Consider the following 24356-nt stretch of genomic DNA (forward strand, 5'->3'; position numbering starts at 1 on the left):
ACTATATAAGATATCAATGGATCCACACTCGAGCATCAAAACAATGAAAAGAATATGCTGTTGTCCTAGACCTAGTTATCACCAAGAATGCCTCTTTTTTTTTCTTTTTTTTTTATAAAGGAATCACCACTTTTCAAGATCCAGAGGCCACTCAAGGATAAGGGGTAAAGAGTGTACAGTAGTCAAAAAGACAATATCATAGTAATCGTTAGAAGTGTAAATTTGGTAAATTTAATTACTTAAGGGGAAGGGCTCATCAAGAACTTGTTTACATTGGACTTGAAGACGACCATATTGTAGTCAGCTGGAAAGCAGGTAAACGGAAGAGAGTTCCACAGATGTGCAGTTCTAAGAAAGAAGCTTTGTTCATGGAATCTATGTTTAGGTTTAGGCACAGGTAAAGAGTGGGGGAAATTATTGATAGTGTTTTCAGCTAGACAAGTGTTTCTCATGAATGTTTGGTAAGGGAGGGGCATAGATTGGAGCTCAGATGAGCACTTGCCATGAAAATAACAATAAAACAGAGACAGGCTCGCAACGTCTCTTCAGTGAGAAAGAGGTTGCAGGGAAGAGAAAAGAGCATCCCCCACTAGGCTACAAAGTCTATTTTGAATTCTGTCATGGTAGGATAAGCTCTTCCTAGCAGCTCCTGCTCAGATGTGACAGCAATACTTCATTCTTGGACGTAGCTGGCTCTTATATAGGTAGAAAATTGCTTCAGCAGGTAGATATCTACTGGATCGATAGAAGGATCCCGCCATTTTTCCATCGCTCTTGGCAACGGATTTGATGTACGTGTTCCATTTCAGATCAGGGGTAAAGGTCAAGCCCAGAAGCTTATCAAGACATGGAGCCTCCCCAAGATGAGAGTCATAAATTTCAATTAATGCCAGATAGGGATCTGAGCATTGATGGTGTAAAGATAGAAGCTTGGTTTTAGATGCATTAAAAGTAACCAGCCACTTCCCTCCTCCCCCTTGTACCACATGCTGAAGATCAGAGGAAAGAGAATCAGAGAGAACTTGATGTGCTGTCATGGATGGTAGTGTCGTCAGCAAAAATGTCTATGAATGATCTAAGGATGTGATTTGGAAGATAAATAATGCAGATCAGGAAGAGAGTTGGACCCAGGATGGATACTCCTATGAACCTATCAGAGGAAAATGATTTGATAATTGAAAAGACATACGAAGGGCATGCAATAAATTATGCCTGTGACCTACTTCCAGTTGTCTGAACTAGCTGAAATTTTGCATGTGCAATGATTTATATCTCTACGGGTTATGTGGCAAATTACAGCTCTGAACTAATAATGGTTTCTCTTTTACAGGTGTTTGAACTGAGTCAGGTGTGAAATGGAGCCTGTTGAATTTCGAGCAGCGATCCGGTTTTTGTATTTGAAAGGATGCACATCACAGGAGACTTTTGATGAAATGAAAGAAACTTATGATGATAATGCCCCATCATATGAACTTGTAAAACGCTGGCATCGTGAATTAAAACATGGCCGGAAGTCTATGGAAACAGCTCCCAGACCTGGTCGCCCCCCCCTCCCCTTCTGCCATTGATGAGGCATCTGTCCATCAAGTTGAGGCTGCCATTTTGGAAGATCGACGCATTACTATTCGACAAATAGCCCAAGATCTCAAGATTAGTACAGGGTCTGTGGAAACTATAATTCATGACCATTTGCATATGCATAAAGTGTCTGCCAGATGGATTCCCAGGTTGCTCACACCATTCCAGAAGCGAGAACACATTGAGTGCTCGAGGATGAATTTGGAGATATGCCAAGAAGATGAGTCAAAGTTTTTCAAAAGACTGATTACACAGGATGAAACCCGAGTCCATCACTATGATCCAGAGACCAAAGCTCAGTGCATGCAGTGGAAGCACTTGAACTCACCACCTCCAAAGAAGGCAAGGGTGCAGCCCTCTGCTGACAAGGTCATGCTCACAGTCTTCTGGAACCAGGACGGAGTAGTGATAACAGATTTCCTGGCAAAGGGTAACACAATTAAAGGAGCCTATTATGCTTCACTTTTGAGGAAATTAAGGGAAGCTATCAAAATCAAGAGGCGGGGCAAGATCAGCAAAGGTACCCTCCTCCTGCAGGACAACACTCCGGTCCACAACTCGCATGTCGCCAGATCAGCAGCACGGGTGTGTGATTATGAAATCCTCCCCCATCCTCCCTACTCTCCTGACCTTGCACTCTCTTACTTTCACCTCTTCCCAGCCATGAAGTTGTTTTTAAAGGAAAGCGTTTCCCAAATGATGCAGCCTTGATTTCTGAAGTCACGTCGTGGTTGAAGGACCAACCTGGGGTGTTCTACAAAAACAGTCTCCTGAGCTGCATCAAATGATGGGAGAAATGCATAACTCTGGGTAGTTCCTATGTAGAGAAAGACAAGTTTTGTTGCTCTACTGCTATGGGAAGTAGGTCAGGGGTATTACTTATTGCATGTCCCTCGTATCCAGCTATACCATAGCTGGAGATCTTGTGAAGTAGACCTCTATGCCATACCCTATCAAACACCTTTGTCAAGAGCAACTGCCCTAGAAAAGAAGCATCCTCAAGAGATTCGCTTATCCTATGAGAAATAACCGTAAGCACATCTGCTGTAGATTTGGCAGAATGGAATCTATATTGCATGTCTCTAAGAAGGTTATTTTTGCTGAGGTTGTTGACTATTTCGTTATCTACCACTTTTTTCATGGTTTTGACCTTTGTAAAAGATATCTAAAAATTAAATCAATTTTAAATCAGACTATTATCAATATTTTAACCAAGTTTTTTGATTATTAGTCAAGCAATATAAATGTTAGGCTGTACACAAACATAGTGACTGATTTGACTGAATACATAATCTCTTTGGTGGAGGTAATAATCGTTTTTACCATTTACTTTTCTTTATCATAGGGTCATTTTTTTGTTTTGAATCCTTTTAGTCAGTTTGTTTGAAACATTGCAATGTTACTTTGAATTTGTAAAATATAAAGTGATAACCATTAGGAATGACTTAAATTCATATGGAAACCTTTTCAGTGTTATAGTAACTAATAAAGTGGTGATAATTATTCCTCCTACAGTCTTTAAAGGTGGTCATATTTTTTGCTTGAATGAGATAATCTGTGGCATTTTCACTAATTGACTTTCATGAGGATGTCAATTTAGTACACAGAAAAAACAGGAAATCTTTTGATAAAAAATGTTCTAAAATCATTAATGCTTTTTTTGTCGTAATCTTTTGCATCTTATATAACAAGAGAACGGATACTAGTGTTCAATTAATTCAATGAAAGATTTACCTTTTTTTTTCTTTTTTTTGTGTACTGATTCATTTAAATGGTCTACAAATGGCATTATTATTTTTCAATTTTATTTCTTATGGACCTGAGAAACTTTATCTCTCAAAGCTCATAAATATTTTAGTTCCATTGAAAAAAAGAAGCCTTTTTAAAGCTGGACAAATAATTTGTTAAAGTTGAGAAGACAGATATAGCTAATAATAATGCCAAACCATTCCATGGAATATAAATCAAAGCAAAAACAAAAGTGATGTCCAGAAAAACAAAGGATTACCAATAATGGCATGATGTCATCACAGAAAAATAATAGTTCTTTATAAATAATAATAAATGAATACAAGTAAGTAGTTGTAAAAAAATGGTAATAGACCATAAATATTCCCAGTAAACATCGGTAATTATATTGTCCTCACATATAAGTGCCAGGGCACAAAATGTTTCCTACTACTCCCGTCTATCTGAACTAATAGATGCTTTCACTTTGTGAGGATATTATTAGCTGTCTCTTAAATTTTTCTTGTCTTTTGATGATTTAAATTTTTATCTCGATTTTTCTCATTATGTCCTGAATATTTGTTAATAAAACCTATATAAAATCTGTTCCTTATTTCGTTCTAAACACAGCTTTTTTAGAGTATTGAAAAAATTTGCACTCAAAGATAATTAAAACTTTTTGTTTCGAAAATTTTAGATTATTTATTTTTAAGACATTATATACAATGAGATGGTTGCATAATGGCAGTAGGAGGAGAAATGCAGATGGAGAGAGAGAGAGAGAGAGAAAGACACACACACACATCTGTACCAATAGAGAGTGAAAACATCTATATAATATTAAATTTGAAACTGTTTGTCATGATTTTTTTTTTTTTTACAAGGTGGTCACCACTTATCAAGGCCTGGAAGCCACTCGGGGATAAGGGTTATTGCGTGTACAGTACATTAGTGTTGAGATTTCATAAAGTGTCTTACTTAAGGAGGCAGATCATCAGGAATTTGTTTACGTTGGACTTGAAGGCATCCAGGTTGTTGTCAGGTGGAAAAAACAGGCAGACGGAACAAGTGTGCACTTCTAAGAAACAGGCTTTGTTCATGGAATCTACATTTTGGTTTTGACATAGATAAAGAGTGGGGAAAATTTATGACAGTGGTTTCAGTTAGATGGGTGTATCATGAAAGATTGGTAAGGGTGGACCAGAGATTGGAGCTCAGACGAGCACTTGCCATGGAAGTAAAACAAAGACAGGTTGGCAACGTCTCTCCTGTGGGAGAGAGGTTGCAGGGAAGAGAAAAGGGCATCTCCACTAAGCCACAAAGCCTATTTTGTACTCTATCAAGGCAAGATAGGCTGCTTTTAGCAGCTCCTGCCCAGATGTGGCAACAGTACTCCATCCTTGGACGTACTTGGCTTTTATATGGGTAGAGAATTGCATCAGCAGTGAGATATCTTCTGGAACGGTAGAAGGATCCTACCATTTTTCCAGCGACCTTGGCAATAGACTTGATGTACGTGTTTCATTTCAGGTCAGGAGTGATCAGAAGTTTATCAAAACATGAAGATTCCCCTAGTTGAGAGCCATCCATTTCAATTGATGCCAGATGGGAATCAGAGCGTTGATGATGTAAAGATAGGAGCTTGGTTTTAGATGCATTAAAAGTAACAGCTACCTCTTCCCCCACTGTACCACGCACTCGAGATCAGAGGAGAGAGAATCAGAGAGAACTTTGTCATTTATGGCCTTTGATGTGTTGCCATAGATGGTTGTGTCATCAGCATAGATGTGAATGAATGATTTAAGTATGTGTTTTGGGAGATCATTGATGTAGATCAGGAAGAGAGTTGGGCCCAGGATGGACCTGTGAGGGACTCCAGTATTAATACTGATGGCCTCTGATTTCTGCCCATCAACCACTACTCTTATGAGCCTATCAGAGAGAAATGATTTAATGATCGAGAAAACATTTCCAGTTATACCGTAGCTGGACATCTTGTGAAGTAGACCTTTATGCCATACTTTGTCGAAGACTTTGGATATGTCAAGAGCAATTGCCCTAGAGAGGAAGCCTTTGTCAAGAGATTCACTAATCCTATGAGATATAACCGTTAGCACATCTGGTGGCAGAACAGAAACCATATTGCATGTCACTAAGATGGTTATTTCTGCTGAGGTGGTTGACTACTCTATTTGATATGGATTTCAGTCGCTTACTCATGACGCACAGGAGACTTATTGGTCTGTACTGAGAGGGAGACGACTTATCACCTGAATTCTTAAATACAGGGCATACTGATGAGGTTTTCCAGGGTGTTGGAAAGCACTTCTTAAGGCAATGCTTAAACAGTTTTATAAGTATGGGGGCAAGTTCTGGTTGAAGCTTTTTCAGAACTATAATTGGAATGCCATCAGGGCCAGTTGCTTTACTGGAATCAAGGTTCTTGATTAGCTTAGCGACCTCACGCACAGATATTTGTATGTTGCATAGCATGTTGTCTATTATAGGAGGAAATACGGGGAGTTGATGGCCTTCGTTGCATAGGGTAGAATTAACTGCAAAGTTCTTGGCAAATAGTTTGGCCTTGTCTGATGCTGACGAGATGACCTCAGGTCCATTGATAATGGTTGAGATAGAATGCACGCTTCTGTTCAGGATCCTGTTTGCTATTTGCCAAAACTGGTGGGAACCAAGCCACTGTTCAGCTACTTTGGATTTAATGGACTGAGCATATAGCTCTCTTGCATTTTTATTACTCTTTTACAGTGGTTGCTGGCAGTCCTGAAAGCAGCTTTAGTCACAGTACATCTATTACGTTGGTAGCTAAGGAAAAAGTGATTTCTGTGTACGATGGCAACAACACATTCTGGGGAGAACCATGGCTGGCTATTAGGTTTTTGTTGGAATTTTTTAGATGGTATGAATCGGGCTATGCCTACAATTAACCATTCAGTCAGGTCTGATACTATGGACGACACATCCTTTTTAAACATGGAATGTAGGGGTAAATCAGATATAATTCTGCGGAAGCTATCCCAGTCAGCCGTGGAGTATCGATATACAGTACGGTGGAGAGGTACGTCTGAAGATGTCTGTTTGTCACATTATTTGAAGAAATATTTTAATACTAATAAAACAGATGGATGGGGGTGGGGTTAAAAACTTGTTTTAACAGTGCTCTGGAGGCCTTCTTTTGCAGATTGGTGATCTTTTAAACCAACGCGTCTTAGGTGAAAACATTATTATGTATTTACATGTAAAAGGCAAGATAAGTTACTTCTCTACTTAGATGGATAAGAATTGTGTTTTAACTTAATGTTTTTTCTTACAAATAAAAGTAGTGTACTATACATTACTGTTACCAAAGGCAAGATGAGTTATCCTTAAATAAGAAATCCTACCCATATGAAAGAGCAAACAAAATCTTACCTGTGACAAAAAGTAAAGATCATCCAACAAAAAAATTATGAAGAAGTTTTATTTTAAAATAAGGTACTTGTACAGAATTCTACCCATATGAAAAACAAGCAAAAACTTACCCATGATAGAAGAAAAGGTCGTACAACAAAAAATCATGTAAAATCATTGAGCAGTTTTATTTTTAAACTAGCAGGCCGCCCAGTGTTGCCCAATCATAAAATACACTTGCATATATTTTAATTCATGCAGATTTCATATTTATTACATAGAGAAAATGGTCTATTGATTATTATATTGTACACAATATATAATAGTAATGATTTCAAAAATTTGAAAAATGACTTCCGTGCCATCAGCTGGAATCAAAACCAAAACATGAAGCGCTCTAGTCTTAGTCATTATGTAGTGCTTCGGCCTTTGTCATTATTGTCTGAGCTCTTGCCAGATGGATAAAAAAAAGGCTAAAAATGAAGTAATTTCAAGCTAAAAATGTAATATACAGATAGTCAGAAGTTAGTTGATACTCCTTCCAAGGTCAACTATTTTTTTCTTTTAATTTTGACCTCTTAGCAGCTATTTTTATAGTCTAAAAATCAAATTGAAAGTGTTCCTGGAGTCCAGATACCCTATATATCAAGCTTAAAGTCTGTAGACCAAATATTCAAAGCAGGGTTTGGTAGAGATATTTCACATACATACACATGGTCACTTATATATCTCCCTGTACTAGATTGTTTTTCATCCTAAATTCTACAGAATTATGCATAATGTAGAAACAGTTCATAAAAAAATTAAGTATAATAGTTAAATAAAACCAATCATCTATAAAACTATAGAAACTATAAAAATGGATAATTAATTAATGAATGCTCATTTTTCAAATGAATATACAAGTTAGACAACCTTCATGAAGTTGCTCACATATAAACAAAGTAAGCTATGCTTATTTGGTACATTATCATATGTGAGTTACATAAAATATTAACTGTGGATAAACTGCTAGAAACTTTTTAATACATAGAGATATTATTTATTAAAAACTTGGAAGTTGAAAGAAATGAATAGCTTGTGAGATATCTATTAATCAAAGTATGTAATCTTAAAAAATATTAATGAAAGAAAGTTATAGATGAAACTGTTCTACTAGAGAAGCCGAAAACAAATGAAAATATGATTAAAACCTTCAACACCAATATCAAGCAAAAGTATGTTAATGTGTAAAAAAGTAAAAGTATGAATTTATTTATAAAAAAATTAAAAATAATGAATGAATAAAAAACATTTATTGATCATGTATACATATTTAATTTTTGAATAACAAAAAATAGCAATTAAAAATAATTTTGTACTGTTTTATTTAATCTGTTTATGTTTTTTAAAGAAACATTTATATTTTTGTTGTAATAAACCAATGCTAGTGACTAAATGTTTCTTAAAGGATGTTGACTACTGTGATTTCATGAGTGCAACATTTGGGCACCTTTCGACATATTATGTAAACTACCCAGAAAATTCCAACTTAATTTAATGACAAAATTATTAATTTAGATGACCGAAATAGGAAATAGTTTAAGAGTCATCTGAAAGGAAGTCATCAACTATGCTCCTTCACTAAAATGTAGAAGCTGTAATTGTTGGCGTAATGCTTCATTAAAATTATGGACTATTTAAAATGTAATAGGTCTTTATTAGCCAACAAAAAAGCAAAAAGTAACTCTTCTACATACTTGAATAAGTATTTTGTGTTAAATAATGTATTGTAAATTCTCTACATATTGTGTTCAATAAAAGTATTGTAAATTCTCTATTGAAGCGGCCAACGATAGCAAAGAAGCTATATATTCTCAAATCTGAATGAGCATCTATTAGAATAGCCAAAACGACAAAAATAGTTACCCTTCTAGAAAGTTTAATAATTATTTTGTATTTTACTTCCTTTTTTTTTTTTCATGGCAACGAAGCAGATGAAGAATGATGGAAAAGATGATCATTCATTTTGTTCAAGTAAAACTATGTTCAGCACATAAATACATGTAAATATTAAAGGATAGATGTGAAAGGTATTATCTATTTTTATATAAAAGAAAATGAGACGAAGCATTGACTGGCATCATATTGTTTGTTGTTGAGCCGTGTTCGAAAAAGACATTCCAGCAGTTTAGGTTTTGGGGCAGTCAATCAAATTGCCTGAAGTTTAATAATGCAAGTGTAAGGGAGTTTTCAGTATTTAAGCATGGCAGGCATAATAGGTAAATGTTAAAAATATGGAATAAAAATATAAACACTGATCGTATGACCAGTATTATAAAGCTAATGTAAGAAAATATCCAAGCTCTTCTGGGTGGGTAACAGTAGATATTTTAATGAGGGTAAAATCACCTCCACACTTCTCAAAGTATGACTATATTGAATAAAATCAACTGATAATATCCAGAAAACATGCAGCAGATATTGGCAGGTGGTGTGAATTTATATGTGGCATCTATGTTTGTATTTACTATAGTGCTTTTTTCTAAAAGGAAAAATAGACTTCTTTTTATTAAGTATAATAGAGAAGAGATAAGAAATAAGGTACTTCTACAGAATCCTACTCATATTAAAAACTAACAAAATCTTACCCATGATGGAAAGAAACGGCAGTACAACAAAAATTCACGTAAAATCATCAGTTAGTTTTATTTTTAAATAAGAAATAAGCTACTTTTGCAGAATTTTACATATATAAAAACCAAATAAAATCTTTTCTAATGCTTTTCTAACTTGTAAAAGAAGTCTTGCAAATATTATAAAATGAAAATTTAATTTTAATGTTTACGGAATTCCCTTTTCTAATAAAAATGCTTCTATCAACCTAGTTTAGTATGTGTTTGTAGTATATAAATTCACACACATAAGTTTTCAGTCATTGATGTTATTATAAAATGTTACACTATCGACATTGTTTATATCTTGAATGTATGATATGCCTTTTAAGAACTGTGAAGCCCTTCTATGTGTAATATATTCTTTTCCTTTAATTTGTTTATATTGAATATAATGTGATTATTTTTTATTATTGTTTTCTTGTATGCATGACAGATATTGCTTGAAATAGAGATAGCTTTAGCATGTAGTTGAAAAATCCCTTGAAATGTCTAACTTCCTTTATGAAGAAAATTTTAATGCATAAATTACAAACAAATTCAACATGATTTTTATTTTACTGTATTTTGATAGTAAGCTTAATTTCTCTATAAATAAATTTCCCAAATTGTACAATCTAAAATCGTGAATCATTTGCATAATAAAGACTAACTATACAAATTTTAAAGAACATTTATTTTGAAAATTATTGACTTTTGATATAAATATCAATTTTTTCGGAAAATGTTACTTTTGTTGGATATTGCTAAGTGTTTATTACAAAATATTTTAATTTTCTCACAAAAAAGTAGATCAGAGGCAGATAAATGAACCACAAAAATGATACTTATTTGTCTGGTATTTTAGTTAGTTAAAAACTAAATAAAAATATTATTTCATCATTATTTGTGCTTCCATCTTTTTTTGTTGCTTGTCTTTGTTTTCTTTTGTTTTGTTACTGATTTTTACCTCCGGATATTTAAAAAAAAGAAAGAAATTATATATATATATATAATATATACAAGAGCTGGTTGTTCTACCTATAGACTTAAGTACTTGAAATTAGTAAATTCTTATTTTGGCAGTACTACCAACTTTGGTTTTACAGGTGTGTAAGAAGGCTTTCAAGGCCAAGCGCAGTCTGCAGTATCATCAGTTCGTCCAACATGGTCCTGACAACTCCAAAAGCTCCAGTTCTTACAAAGAGAAATCTTCATCATCTGCATTTGACAAAGAGTGGAAAGGAGATAATCTCCAAATGAGACCTGCACTATCTAAGCAGTTACAAACAAAGTCGAGCTCTTCGACCACAGCAACTGAAAATGCCACCAAGCAAACTTCTAAGAATGCAAACCGTGGCTTGCCTATGAGGAGAAAATCACACAGTGCCCTATCTTTGCCTTTGGCATCTGCTGTTAAAGAGGCAGATGTAGTCAAAGACGAGCCTGGCAAGCGCATCTCATCAAGATTGCCAAAGAGAAGATCTTCTTTGGCAGTCGGAGCAGCACGTCACCAGCCTCTGCCACAAAGGGCAGATAATTCCTCAAATTCTGGTGTAGAGGAAAAGGGGGATTGTGCAGATTATAAACAGGACAATGCCATGAGCTCCATGACAACAAAACAGTCTCCTTCTCTTCCTGCAGCAGCAACACCACCTCCTCAACTTCCACCTTCTACACCACTACCATCAGGCCGTACCCGCGGACGTCCTCGTGGTTCTGGCAGGCGTCAGTCTGTCTTGTCTCGACGGTCATGCCGCCAATGTAGCAAGGTGTTCCCCAAACCAAGTGATTTGAAACGACACATGATGGTTCATTCAGGAGAGAAGCCATTCAAATGTGAGGTGAGTCGAATGCACAATTACTAACCTTGCCATTCCAATCAACCAATCCTCTAGATTTACATATTTTTTTCACATTTCTTCCATCATCTCCATTTTTTTCATTTGATGAATTTCACTAAAGTTGCTTTATTTATTAAACTTGAAGGAATGGCTGTCAAAATGCTGTGCTATTATTTCCAAGGCATACTATTGGTTTTCTCAGTATGTGTGTCTTGTGCACAGAGACAAGCTAGTATTAAGGATTCTGAGCATTAGGAGATTAAGGAGTACAAACAACAAATATTTCAAGTTTCTGTTTGCAAGAAACAGGATTCCAGTTATTCTGATTTGCAGTTGACAAGCTTATTTATTTTCTGCATGTTTCCTTGTTTCGTCTTATTCTTAATGTTGCAACATTTGTCTTTTTTCTGTTTGTTTTTATATGCTTTTTGTGATTTCATTATAAATTTTAAATATTTTTTCAAAACATGTTATTACAACAAATCCCATTAATTTTTCTCTTTCACATTTATGTCAAATGATCGTTTTGGCTGGATTTACTTCAATATTTTGCAAAAAAAAAATTATTTTTACCATTAACAACATACTTTTATATTAGAAAATGTACTCTTTTTTTTTCATTAAAAGAAAAGTATTATTGTTCCTTAATTAGTTATCCTTTTTTCATTTCCAATACTTATGATTTAAAATAAACTGGTCATTATTTTTTTCTTTCATTCTTAAACTAACATTATTTTCTAATTAACTTAAATATTTTTCCTATTTGCTTTTTTCATAGATGTTTGTTTTTACATTTTTACTAATTTGTCTTAATTTGAATGCAAAGTGTTGCAGTATAACAAGATTAATTGTCAACATATAACATGTATTTATTTGAATTGTATTTTGTTAATGTTGAAAATAGTCTCAAAACATATATCTTCAAATTCTTGTAATATATTTGCATCTGAAAGTTGCTTTATTTAAATAGAAGTAAATAATATAATATGTCTGATGTAACTAGGGTAATAGTACTTTCGTTTATAGCGATACTGACTTACAAATATATGTGGATGCACATTTTTACACTTCACCAGATATCGTTGAGATCTTTTGCCACAATTATTAAGAACGGCAACTCTAAGAGAAAAAAATGTAGGAGAATATCAGTTTATTCTTGAATGCAAAAGATGTGAAGCAATCATGAGTTTAATTAATGGTTTGTCCAATGAACTTGGAAAATTTTAATTTCAAATGAAATAAGTAAAATACTAAACTGTAATGTATGAGCTAAAAAGAATTTGAATGTTTCTAAAAAACTAAAATTCATTTTCATGTTAGAAAAGTTTATGAACCTATTATAAAAACCATCTAAGAACTACAAGGTAGTATTATAAGTTTAAAAAACTCGTGCAGGAACATCAATCTGTTGAAGGCAAATGCAGCATACAAGAAAATTAGACATAAATTAACAGTAGAAAATGGAATAATTTCTAATAATTAACAAACATAGAGTATATGCTTCATAAAACACCTCTATATCACCACTAATCAAATATGATAAAAGAATGGTATTAATGTCAAAGTAAAATACAAAGAGAAAAAAACAGCCTTGCTATCAAAACTACTTTGAAGTTATTGTACCATGTGTACTAACAAATTTGAAAGGTTTAATGTAAAAAGAAACCAAAGCTTCCTTAACTATATTTCATGCCACATTATGGATAATCTGTATGCATAAAGGTGAGCCATTCATTTATTTTATGATATTCAAACCTCGTTTTCATATACACAATAATAGAACTTCATATTTTTAATATAAAACTATGTAATAATAATAATAATAATAATAATAATAATAATAATAATAATAATAATAATAACGACGACTAGTGAGACCTGTGGTTATTCCACAACAGACTCTTTCATATATATATTGACATTGAACATGACTACATGATTGACATGTTCAGACTAATTTCCATATTGATTTACAAAATGATGTCTCATTAATTCATTATTGTTATTGTTTTCTAATTCAATGAGCGTTTACATTTTGTTATTACAAAGTTTTATTTATGCATACTTTTTAAATTGTAAATAGAAAATTAGCACTTTGAGTGAAAGGCATTTGTCCGATTATATTCAGATCAACTTACTTTTGGGGGTTGCAATCCAGGTTCGACATTCTAATCTATGAACAAAGTATCCCTATCACATACACACACACACATGAACACGCCCTGCTTACATGCAAATAAGTCATTGAGTATCCTTCATCATTCACTCACATTAATTTCATTACAAAATTACATTCCACCATAATGCTTTTCAATTCATTCGTACACAAGTCAGACATTTTATTCCTTTGTTAAATTGTAAATTTAATATCATTCGTCCCTTAAACACACACACCATGTCCAAGCACACAAGTTAGTACGTACCTGCCTCTTATCTCCACCCCAAATAATTTTTCAAAATTTTTTCACAGATAAAGGTTTAACATTTGTAGTGAAGAGTTTTTCCTGTGTTTTTCGTTTAATTTATTTTGATTGCCATATTTAGTTTCCTTAATTTTCCAAAGCAAGGAAGGTACACAGATCCTGCTAATATGGTATAAAAAGAATATGCTTTGTAGAGAAATGTTGGGATATAAATCACTGTTTATTGGAAATGTAATGATACCTTTTCCTTTGCGAGTTACCTTTTTACTTTTTTCTTTTATATTATTCATTTAACAAGATAGTTTTTGCTAGCTAATTTACTGCTTATTTTAAACAACTTAATGAATAAAACAATTTGATTAAATAAATATAAAGCTTGTTTTAGTTTAAATATAAATTTATTTAAATAAAACAGTAGGTGTGTGTGTGTGTGTGCGTGCGCGTGTAAATATTTAACCGATAAACTCTTAAACTACTGGTCACATAACACTGAAATTAACAGGAAATAGTAATCATACATTAAGGATGGTTTATAACGAGTAAAATCTTTGTTTAGGCTGATAAATAACGTATACAGACATATATCGGTAAGTTGAAATGCAAAATATTCATTTCAACTGGCCGACATGTTTTTACATCTTTCTACGTATGCTCACATAAAATTTGTTTCTTCAAGTGTGCTAATATTTTTACTTTTATTATGTTTTTCTCAATAACAACGTTGCTGCTGGAACACTAAATGATTCAAGTAATTATTTTAAAACGTTTGCCATCATGTCTTTGTATTAATAAATGCAAATATCTGCATGATTTTAAATAAATATAAACATATTTTATGGTAAGCAGAATCAAAATTTATTTGCAGACTGGGAAAATAAAACTTTTCTTTTTATTTCTTACAAATTTGTTACCGTCTTTTAAGACAATAAATATTTTATGACAATTATTTTTTTTTTTTTTGCCAGAAATTCCTCACGAACGAATGAAAAAAATTTGTACATTTCCTAGCAGGGGACAAATTTTAAGTACGGTTTTGATAGAAAAGCTTACTTGAACTAATGTCAGGTTACTGTGTCCCTTCTTTCTTCTTTTTCATCCAAATAATACATAAATATTGTTTGAGATTCTGAAATTGGAAATATTTATAGTCTTCAGATAATTTTCTTTTCTCTAAATAGCTTTTCCTTTATTTTAAGCTAGTGGGAGTCCTCGGCGTTACCCAGATGGCAAGAGGTTTTATTGTAAGGATATTGAGCAACGGAACCCTAAAAAATGTTTCAAAACCTCCTAAAAAAATAGAAAATAGCAGCAAGTACCTATGCGAATGCAAAAACAAAAAAAAAAAGAAGAAAAGTAGTATGCAGGCAGGCAGGCAGGCAGGCAGGCAGGCAGGCTCGAACTTGTAATGCTAAGAGGAAAAGAAAGTGAAAAAAGCGAACGGTTTAGTCATTGCGCCCACCGTGACATGACGTTACCAGCATTCGAAATAAGGTTAGTCATTGCAAGACATATGATGACCTTGCAAAAATGTTGACAAAAAAATACCCCTCTTTGTAAATAACAGCCCAGTTGACGGTCAAAGGATTAATGTTTTTGGCCAATTTTTTGGATATTTGTCGTCAGAGAATGACCTTTCGAATGATACCAATTTTGTCATTGTTCGTCATGTGTGTCAAAATTTTTTGGCAGACATACAAGCACACACACACACACACATTTTTCCTTGATATTATAGACTAGCGGAGGTACTCGGGATTGCCCGGGTGGAGTTGAAGTTGGGTTTGGACACAGCTGCTAACTCAGAAATAAAAGAGCGGATAAAAACAGGAAAATGTAAGCAGGAAGTAAAAAAAGCAGTCTAAAACAAAGTGAAAATAATTAAGTTTTAAAAATATAGAATTTGTTTTAAGCAAAATAACCATTAAAAAAATGAAAAATAAAAGAAAAAAATCGCATCACATAACCCTAATGTTAAAACTGTTTTTTAAAACCTCTGATAAAAAAGTCGAAATAAGGAAATTGTTTTTAAAATTATAAAACAATCATGTTTAAAAAAACAAAAGATCAGTTATAAAAAAAAGTAGAATTTGTTTTAAATGAAATGATTAGTTAAAAGCAAAAATCACATTACATTCCCCTGAGCTATGTTTATGTTCTGTCCTATCTCCTCTGGGATCCCCCGGCCACTCTGTTGTATCAGTTAAGATAAAAATGAAATGTAATAAGTCTTCAGACGTACCTCTCTACCGTACTGTATACTGATACTCTATGGCTGACTGGGATAGCTTCCGTACATTCATATCTGATCTACCACTGTATTCCATGTTTAAAAAGGATGTGTCCTCTATAGTATCAGACTTGACCGAATGGTTAATTGTAGGCATAGACCGATTCATACCATCCAAAAATACCAACAAAAACCTAACAGCCAGCCATGGTTCTCCCCAGAATGTGCTGCTGCCATCATGCACAGAAATCACTTTTTCCATAGCTACCAACGTAATAGATGCACTGAGACTAAAGCTGCTTTCAGGACTGCTAACAACCACTATAAAAGAGTAATAAAAATGCAAGAGAGCTATATGCTCAGTCCGTTAAATCCGTCAGCATCAGACAAGTCCAAACTATTTGCCAAGAACTTTGCAGCTAATTCTACCCTATGCAACGAAGGCCATCAACACCTCGTATTTCCTCCTTTAACACACAACACGTTAGGTAACATACAAATATCGTGAGGTCGCCAAGCTAATCAAGAACCTTGATTCCAGTAAAGCAACTGGCCCTGATGGCATTCCAATTATAATGTTAAAAAAGCTTCAACCAGAACTTGCCCCCATACTTACAAAACTGTTTAAGCATTGCCTTAAGGAGAAGTCCTTTCCAACACCCTGGAAAACCTCATCAGTATGCCCTGTATTTAAGAATTCAGTTGAAAAGTCATCTCCATCTCACTACAGACCAATAAGTCTCCCGTGTGTCATGAGTAAGTTGCTGAAATCCATATCAAATAGAGAAGTAGTCAACCACCTCAGCAGAAATAACCTTCTTAGTGACACGCAATATGGTTTCCATTCTACTAGATCTACAGCAGATGTGCTAACGGTTATATCTCATAGGATTAGTGAATCTCTCGACAAAGGCTTCATTTCTAGGGCAATTGCTCTTGACATATCAAAGGCCTTCGATAAGGTATGGCATAAAGGCCTACTTCACAAGATTTCCAGCTATGGTATTACTGGAAATGTTTTCTCAATCATTAAATCATTTCTCTCTGATAGGCTCATAAGAGTAGTGGTTGATGGGCAAAAATCAGAGGCCTGCAGTATTAATGCTGGAGTCCCTCACAGGTCCATCCTGGGCCCAACTCTCTTCCTGATCTACATCAATGATCTCCCAAAACACATAGTTAAATCATTCGTTGACATCTATGCTGATGATGCGACCATCTATGGCAACACATCAAAGGCCATAAATGACAAAGTTCTCTCTGATTCTCTCTCCTCTGATCTCGAGCGCGTGGTACAGTGGGGGAAGAGGTGACTGGTTACTTTTAATGCATCTAAAACCAAGCTCCTATCTTTACGTCATCAACACTCTGATCCCCATCTGGCGTCAATTGAAATGGATGGCTCTCGTCTAGGGGAGGCCCCATGTTTTGATAAACTTCTGGGTTTGACTCTTACTTTTGATCTGAAATGGAACACGTACATCAAGTCTGTTGCCAAGGTTGCTGGAAAAATGGTGGGATCCTTCTACCGCTCCAGAAGATATCTCACTACTGATGCAATTCTCTATCTATATAAAAACCAAGTACATCTGAGGATGGAATACTGCTGCCACATCTGAGTAGGAGCTGCTAAAAATAGCCTATCTTGCCTTGACAGAGTACAAAATAGATTTCGTGGCTTAGTGGAGATGCCCTTTTCTCTTCCCTGCAACCTCTCTCCCACAGAAGAGACGTTGCGAGCCTATCTTTGTTTTATCATTATTTCCATGGCAGGTGCTCGTCTGAACTCCAATCTCTGGTCCCCCCTCGCCAACCTTTCACGATAAACACCTGTCTAGCTAAAACCACTGTCAATAATTTTCCCCACTCTTTATCTGTACCTAAATCAAAACGTAGATTCCATGAACAAAGCTTCTTTCTTAGGACTGCACGCCTGTGGAACTCTCTACCACTTGCCTGTTTCCCTCCTGACTTTAACATGGATGTCTTCAAGTCCAACATAAACAAATTCCCTATGAACAGCCCCCTTACGTAATGACACTTTATCAAATATTCAATACTAACGAATACTGCAACACTATCCCATTGATTACTATACACACAATAACCCTTATCCCCGAGTGGTTTCTGGACCTTGATAAGTGGTGACCTCCATGTAAAAAAAAAAAAAAAAAGGAAAACTACCATAAGTTACCCTCAGAATGGTAAAAAAGAAAGATAGGTCTAACAAAACTTTATAGTTTGCAATAAGTGGTTTATCTATCAAACAAAATGCTGCTATCCTTGTGAACCGAATGTTTTATTTCATCCCAAATTCTTTCTTTTCATTTAAAATGTGAGATGAAAATCCAGCACTTCTGGTAAGCAGGTTTTTGGTTTTCAGTTTGGAGAATATTATTATGAGGACACATTTATTTAATTGTCAGTCTGCAGCAGTTTTCTCAAATCACCTCCTTTTCATTGGCACTGGTTCAACAACACTGAATAGAGATTTTCAATTGCACAAATTACCATATGGCCAGATGGCAAATTCAATTGGTGACCTAATGACTAAGGTTTTCCTAGATATTGCTCCAAATTTTTGCAGTGTTTGATGGCTTTGTGAAAATTAATCTTTGCTCCTAGAAATGATGCTGTTGATATGATCAATTATAATCTTTTGCAAGAGTTATCAATCCATTGTTTGTGCTATTAAGGAAGATCAGGCAGTACAATTTCCTTGAGAATTGACTACAGCTGCCCCGAATGCAACATCATAACCTGATATTGAAGGAAGGAGCTCCAGTTATATTATTAAGAAATCTTGATCTACTTAAACTGTGTAATGGCACACGGTTAGCAATAAAATCTTTGAAAACTAATGTTCTGGAAGCCATTATAATAACTGGAAATTTGAAAGGTGAAACTGCATTCTCAGGTTACCTTTATTTCTTTTGACATATAATTTTAGTTCAAGCGTTTACAATTTCCAATAAAAAATAGTTTTGCCATATCTATAAATAAAGCTCAAGTACAAAGCCTCAAAGCTGTTGAACTTAATCTTCAGACACCTTGTTTTTCTCATGGGCAATTGTATGTTGGTTGCTCACGCATTGGAAGTCCATAAAACTCTACATTTACACACCTGTTAGCAGTTACACCCAAAATGTTTATGCTTTATGTAGAGGTTCTTCAAAGTTAATACTACAGGTACATTTACCAGTGTTAAGATATGCACTGCTGGGAACTAAATTTTAAATATTACTGGTGAGACCTCTATAAAATAAAATGCACCTACTGTTCCTACCTCATGGGGGATGTGAAAAAAGAAGTCATTATGAATAAATTAGTTAATCAATAAGGTAATTATGTATGAGGAGGGAGTATTCAAATATATCAAATACAACCTAGTACTTCAGCTAGTAAAATATAAATAAATGAAATAAATAAATCGAATAACAAAATTAATAAAAAACTAGAAAAAGTAATACAATAAATAAGGCATAGTAATAGTGTATTTTTCATAAAGCATAAACATATCACTTTGCCAGCTCCAGTTTCAAATATTGCTATCATTAATTTTTCACAAGTTAAATTATTAAAAACTAGGGGACAGTTTTATTGTTGTATAATAGACTTAATTAAAAAAAAATGATGATTAAACTTTTTTAATACAATTATTCAACTGATGTAACTGGAATAGAAATGCTGTTTTTTTTTTAATTTGCTCCTATTACATTGTAATATCTACTGAATTTAATGTTTATCTAATGAAACTAGATGATACAAATTGCAGTTTTTTTTTTTTTTTTTTTTTTCCTTTAAGATTTATCCATACAATTATATCTTATGTTTAAGATTAAAACAATTAGAAATCATTACAGCTTGTTACTGATTAAAATTAATTTAAAAAAAAACAAAACAATGTTAACTAGCCCTACCATCACTTTTTAAAGCACGATTTTATTGAATTGGGCATTAAAATAAAGTAGATATATGAGGTCAACAGTTTAAACAGGACAGCAGTGATAGCTGCAAAAGAAATCTCTAGAGTTTTATACATAAACACGTCAAATTTTACATGATGTTTGTTTTATTTTACATCATATAGCGCCATGCAAGGATTCAGTTCGTTTGCTTCTCAGAATTCATGTTCAGTAATCTTTGATTATTACAAGTGTGTGTATTATATATCAACATCTGTCTTATTTTTTGGACAAAAAGAATATTCACCCAAAATACAAATATAAGGACAGAACTCCCAACCCACTCCTTCATTGTTCAATAGAAACAGCTGCATGTCAGATTTTTTCTTATAGTCAAATAAGTGAAAATTTACTTGACAAAGAAGAAATTTAAAAATAGGAATAATTTTTTTAAAAGACATGACAATACAGTTTTCACTCAGACTAATAAAAAGAGAAATACTTAAATCAAAAGAACACATCCGATAATAGCTATGTTTAATGCAAAGGGAAGCATTTTTGAAAAGATTTTTTTTTTTAAATCAGTCATTACTAGATCACCAATGATCTATTGCCTGATTATTTGTTATATACATGTGTATGTTATTAAAAATATATTTTCTTAGCAGTGACATTAGTTTATAATTTTTTTTTTAATTGAATTCAATAGACTATATTGCAAAAAATTAGTATAGGGTTAAAACTATGTAAAAGCAAGTTATCAAAGAGAGAAAGGGCTTATGTACAGGAGTAATTATTTAATGATCAACAGCCATGTTGCATTCAGCATTGCTCCGAACATTTTGGATATCTGTTGTTTGATAACAGCTCTCAGCAGCTTGTTCCCTAGTCCAGCAACACAAACTAAAATAAAAGAAATCTGCTAATTCAGCTGAAATCATCTCAGGTATAGCTTCTCTACTTTGTTTTTTTACTAGAAATACAGTTTCTCACATTAATCACTTTTTATTGGCAATTAGCAAATTAACTGACATACAGGAGCAGCTTATTTTTGAAGAAAAAAAAACAAAAAAAACCTCATTCAAGATGTGACCACATGGTGGAATTCAACATATTATATGCTGAAAATAAATTAAGAACAATGAAAAGCTCTTGTCATGTATGCTGTTAAGCTTTCTACCTTAACAACTTACCAATGGGGACGTGTTAAAAAAATATTCAATTCCTGAGTCCATTTGAAGCAATCACGAAAGAAACAAGTCACAGATCATCAACCATATCAATGATATCTAAAAATTTAGCTCTGAGCTTATTTTTGTTAAAAACTGTCCAACCAACTTCTTGTATTTTTGACTTTAATGGAAACCATTCTTACTATTGTTGAACAATTCAGGTTATCAATGGAAACAAGATTTTCATCCTATCTAAATGCTTGTGTATGTCTAATTTCCTAAACCCATGATTCAAATATTAATTTAAAAGATTGGCATAAAAACATTTAGAATTGGATTCTACATCTATTTTCCACTCATGATAATAAAGCAGAATCAGCAGGATACGTTACCCTGCTGAGAGAGAAGTAGCACGGACAAGTGTAAATTACAACATGGCAACTTTGAAAGCAACTGACAAAAACCGGTAAAAATGTCACAAAAGATGTTTTCATCACTCCTATTATAAGAAGACAATAAGAAGTAAAAGTACAATTATTTCTAATTGAATTTCGGCCTTCATTTTTGAGAGGTGAAAGTGAGCATCATTTATAATAGCAAAATTGCACTAATGGACAATTTTTAAAGTATCATCAAATAAAACTGAATTTAATGACAGTAAATACATTCAATATAATTCTATACATAATGATTATTAAGCCTGCTTTTTAAACAATTCCAACTATAACTTCATTATAAGTTGATAAAAATGCTGATATGTTCAATTTTGGTGGCGGAAATATAGCACCAAATATCAGATATATACTAATTTCAAAATCACACATCACAAAAACTTAAAATATACAGATTTGGAATATTGCATGCATACAATACATATTGTAAAATGCTATACCATGTACTTCTTAAATAGTATCCTCCTGAAAATGTAATATTTTTATGTAGTGTTTTTCACTTTGTTTATCATGGCGATGTAATCAAGTAAACATATATCAATTTATCTTTAATAAAAGAGAGAACTGCATGTTATCAATGATAGTTTTTTTTTATACAACTGGTACTTCTTCGTGATTCTGTTGAATTCTTTGCTTGGCACTGATCTCATTCGTCCATTTGAGATGGTTCCCTCACCTCTTTCTGCAGTCCAGCACATAGAGAAAAAACTTCAGTTGTCCTTCTTCAATGCTTGTGGCACAAATCACTTGTTTTGTATTGTTTATTAAATTGTTAGGTGAAAGTACAGACTAGTTAGAGTAATACCCTCTCCTCAACTTGTTAAGAAATGGGTTTCCAAAACGTTTTCTGCATAAATACTATTGTTTTTTTTATTGTTTTAACGTCATTATTTTATTTTTGCATTGGCTTTGTTCAAGTTAACTCTGTGATTGTTTACAAATGATTTATTTCTGGTTTATGCAGACTATTCTGCTTTTCACTGAATGCCCAGAAAAGGTCGCTTCTGATTAATGTTTACCAGTTTTAAAATAAGCAAATGAACGTGGCTGTTTTTCAGAATAACAAAATATTTTTGAACTGGTAAATGTTAATCAGAAAGGACTTTTTCATGGAATATATGTGATTTGCACACACCAAAACTTTTTTAATAAGAGATTCATTCATTCTTTTCATATGAGAATTTGGGACGTTATAAGTTTCCTACCTTAACAACTTACCAATGTCCCCATTGGTAAGTTGTTCGAAAAAATGTCTAGTTATTTAGTCTATTTGAAGAAATCACCAAAGAAGCAAGTCACAGAACATCAACCATATCAATAATACGTACAATTTTAGCTTTGAGGTTATTTCTTTCAAAAGCTGTCCAATCTAATTCATTTATTTCTGACTTTAGTGGAATCTTTACAACTGTTGAACAATTCAATGAATCAATGGAAACAAGATTTTCATCCTATCTAAATGATAAAAACTTGTGTTTCTACTTTCCTAGATCCAAGATTCAAATTTAAATTTCAAAAGAATGATATCGAAAACACTAAGAATTGGATTCTACATCTTCTACTTTCTACTGATGATAATGAAGCAGAATCAGCAAGATATATTTCATCAAGTTCTGTTAAGGGTCAAGAAGATCAGAGTGAAAAGAAAAAACTGTATCTCTTTCAAACTTGTTTGATGAATCAGCTTCAAATAAGCCTATAGTAACAAATGAAAACTTAGAGCAGGTAGAAGCTGTTAAACCTGAAGACTGCAATTACAACAGAAATACAAGAATCTAAACTCAAAAAGAGTAAATCCGTTATGGTTAAGTGCGCAAAAGAATTTGACCATTACATAGTTTTACAACTACTCGCAATGGTGATGATCCATTTCAGCCATGGAAGAAGACACAGGAAACCTTACCACTGCTGAGTAAACTGGCTTCAAAATATTTAAACACACCACCTCCATCTGTGGAGAGTGAGAGGCTCTTTAAAATAGGAGGTAATGTGTATGAACCTACAAGGAACAGGCAGTGTCCTGAGAATGGAGAAACTAATGTTTCTACATTACAACTTAAAAATATTCAACTATAAATATTGAGGAAACTGTGAGCACAGAGGAGGCAAGCAGTAAGAATAGGGAACTAGAGCAGCAGCTGGTGAAGTACTTCAGCTTATAATTATTGATTTGAAGAATTACAATTTGTACTTTGTAGTGAGTTCGTAATTTCTTTTTTATCTAATTATTTAAAAATATACATTTAAGAATTGAAAATTGTACTTTATATTTTGTAATTTTAGTTAATAAAGGCAAAAAGCAATAAGAGTGACCAGACAATTGTTAAGTTAAATTAGTATTTACTAATGTGTCAAAGCTATCTGATGGGTAACTTGGCATTGATGAAATGATTTAAATTTAATAATAAAGAAAAAAGTAAGTAATCGGCCAGTTAATCAGCAAATTTGCCCATTACCGATTAATCAGTAAAGTAACCAATTAAGCTGTATATATATATATATATATATATATATATATATATATGTGTGTGTGTGTGTGTATAGATATATGTAAATGTACATGTGTATATATATATATATATACACATGTATAGATATATGTGAATGTACATGTGTACATGTGTATATATATATATATATACACATGTATAGATATATGTAAATGTACATGTGTATATATATATATATATATATATATACACACATGTATAGATATATATAAATGTACATGTGTGTATATATATACATGTATATATGCATATATGTACATGTATAGATATATATACATGTATGTATATATATTTATATACATGTGTGTGTATATGTATATATATATATATATACATGTATATATATAGATATGTGTATATATCTATAAAAGTGAATGTGTCTGTGTACATTTCCCTACGCAATAACTCTGTCAATTTTAAGTCTACAGACTCGAAATTTGATATACAGGGTACTGAGATTTGGGAAAATCTTTGTA

The 24356-nt window shown here is 33.1% G+C and overlaps 1 protein-coding gene and 1 long non-coding RNA gene across 16 annotated transcripts in view; one reads left to right on the forward strand and one right to left on the reverse strand.

Moving 5' to 3' along the window:
• The window catches only part of LOC145297628 (uncharacterized), a 187892-nt gene that overhangs the window by 108686 nt on the left and 54850 nt on the right, over positions 1 to 24356 (forward strand). For 14 of the 15 annotated variants that reach the window (XM_080143714.1, XM_080143716.1, XM_080143715.1 and 11 more), the window contains one exon: positions 10457 to 11191. The exons of the other annotated variant lie outside the window; for it this stretch is intronic. In XM_080143714.1, the coding sequence (XP_079999840.1) occupies positions 10457 to 11191 (735 nt within the window). The remainder of the gene's footprint in view (positions 1 to 10456; positions 11192 to 24356) is intronic. 15 annotated transcript variants of the gene reach the window in all.
• The window catches only part of LOC145297629 (uncharacterized), a 178008-nt gene that overhangs the window by 50594 nt on the left and 103058 nt on the right, over positions 1 to 24356 (reverse strand). The window lies entirely within an intron of this gene.

The sequence above is a fragment of the Euprymna scolopes genome, chromosome 18, assembly GCF_053919585.1.
Source record: "Euprymna scolopes isolate OS-2025 chromosome 18, ASM5391958v1, whole genome shotgun sequence".
Lineage (NCBI taxonomy): Eukaryota > Metazoa > Mollusca > Cephalopoda > Sepiida > Sepiolidae > Euprymna > Euprymna scolopes.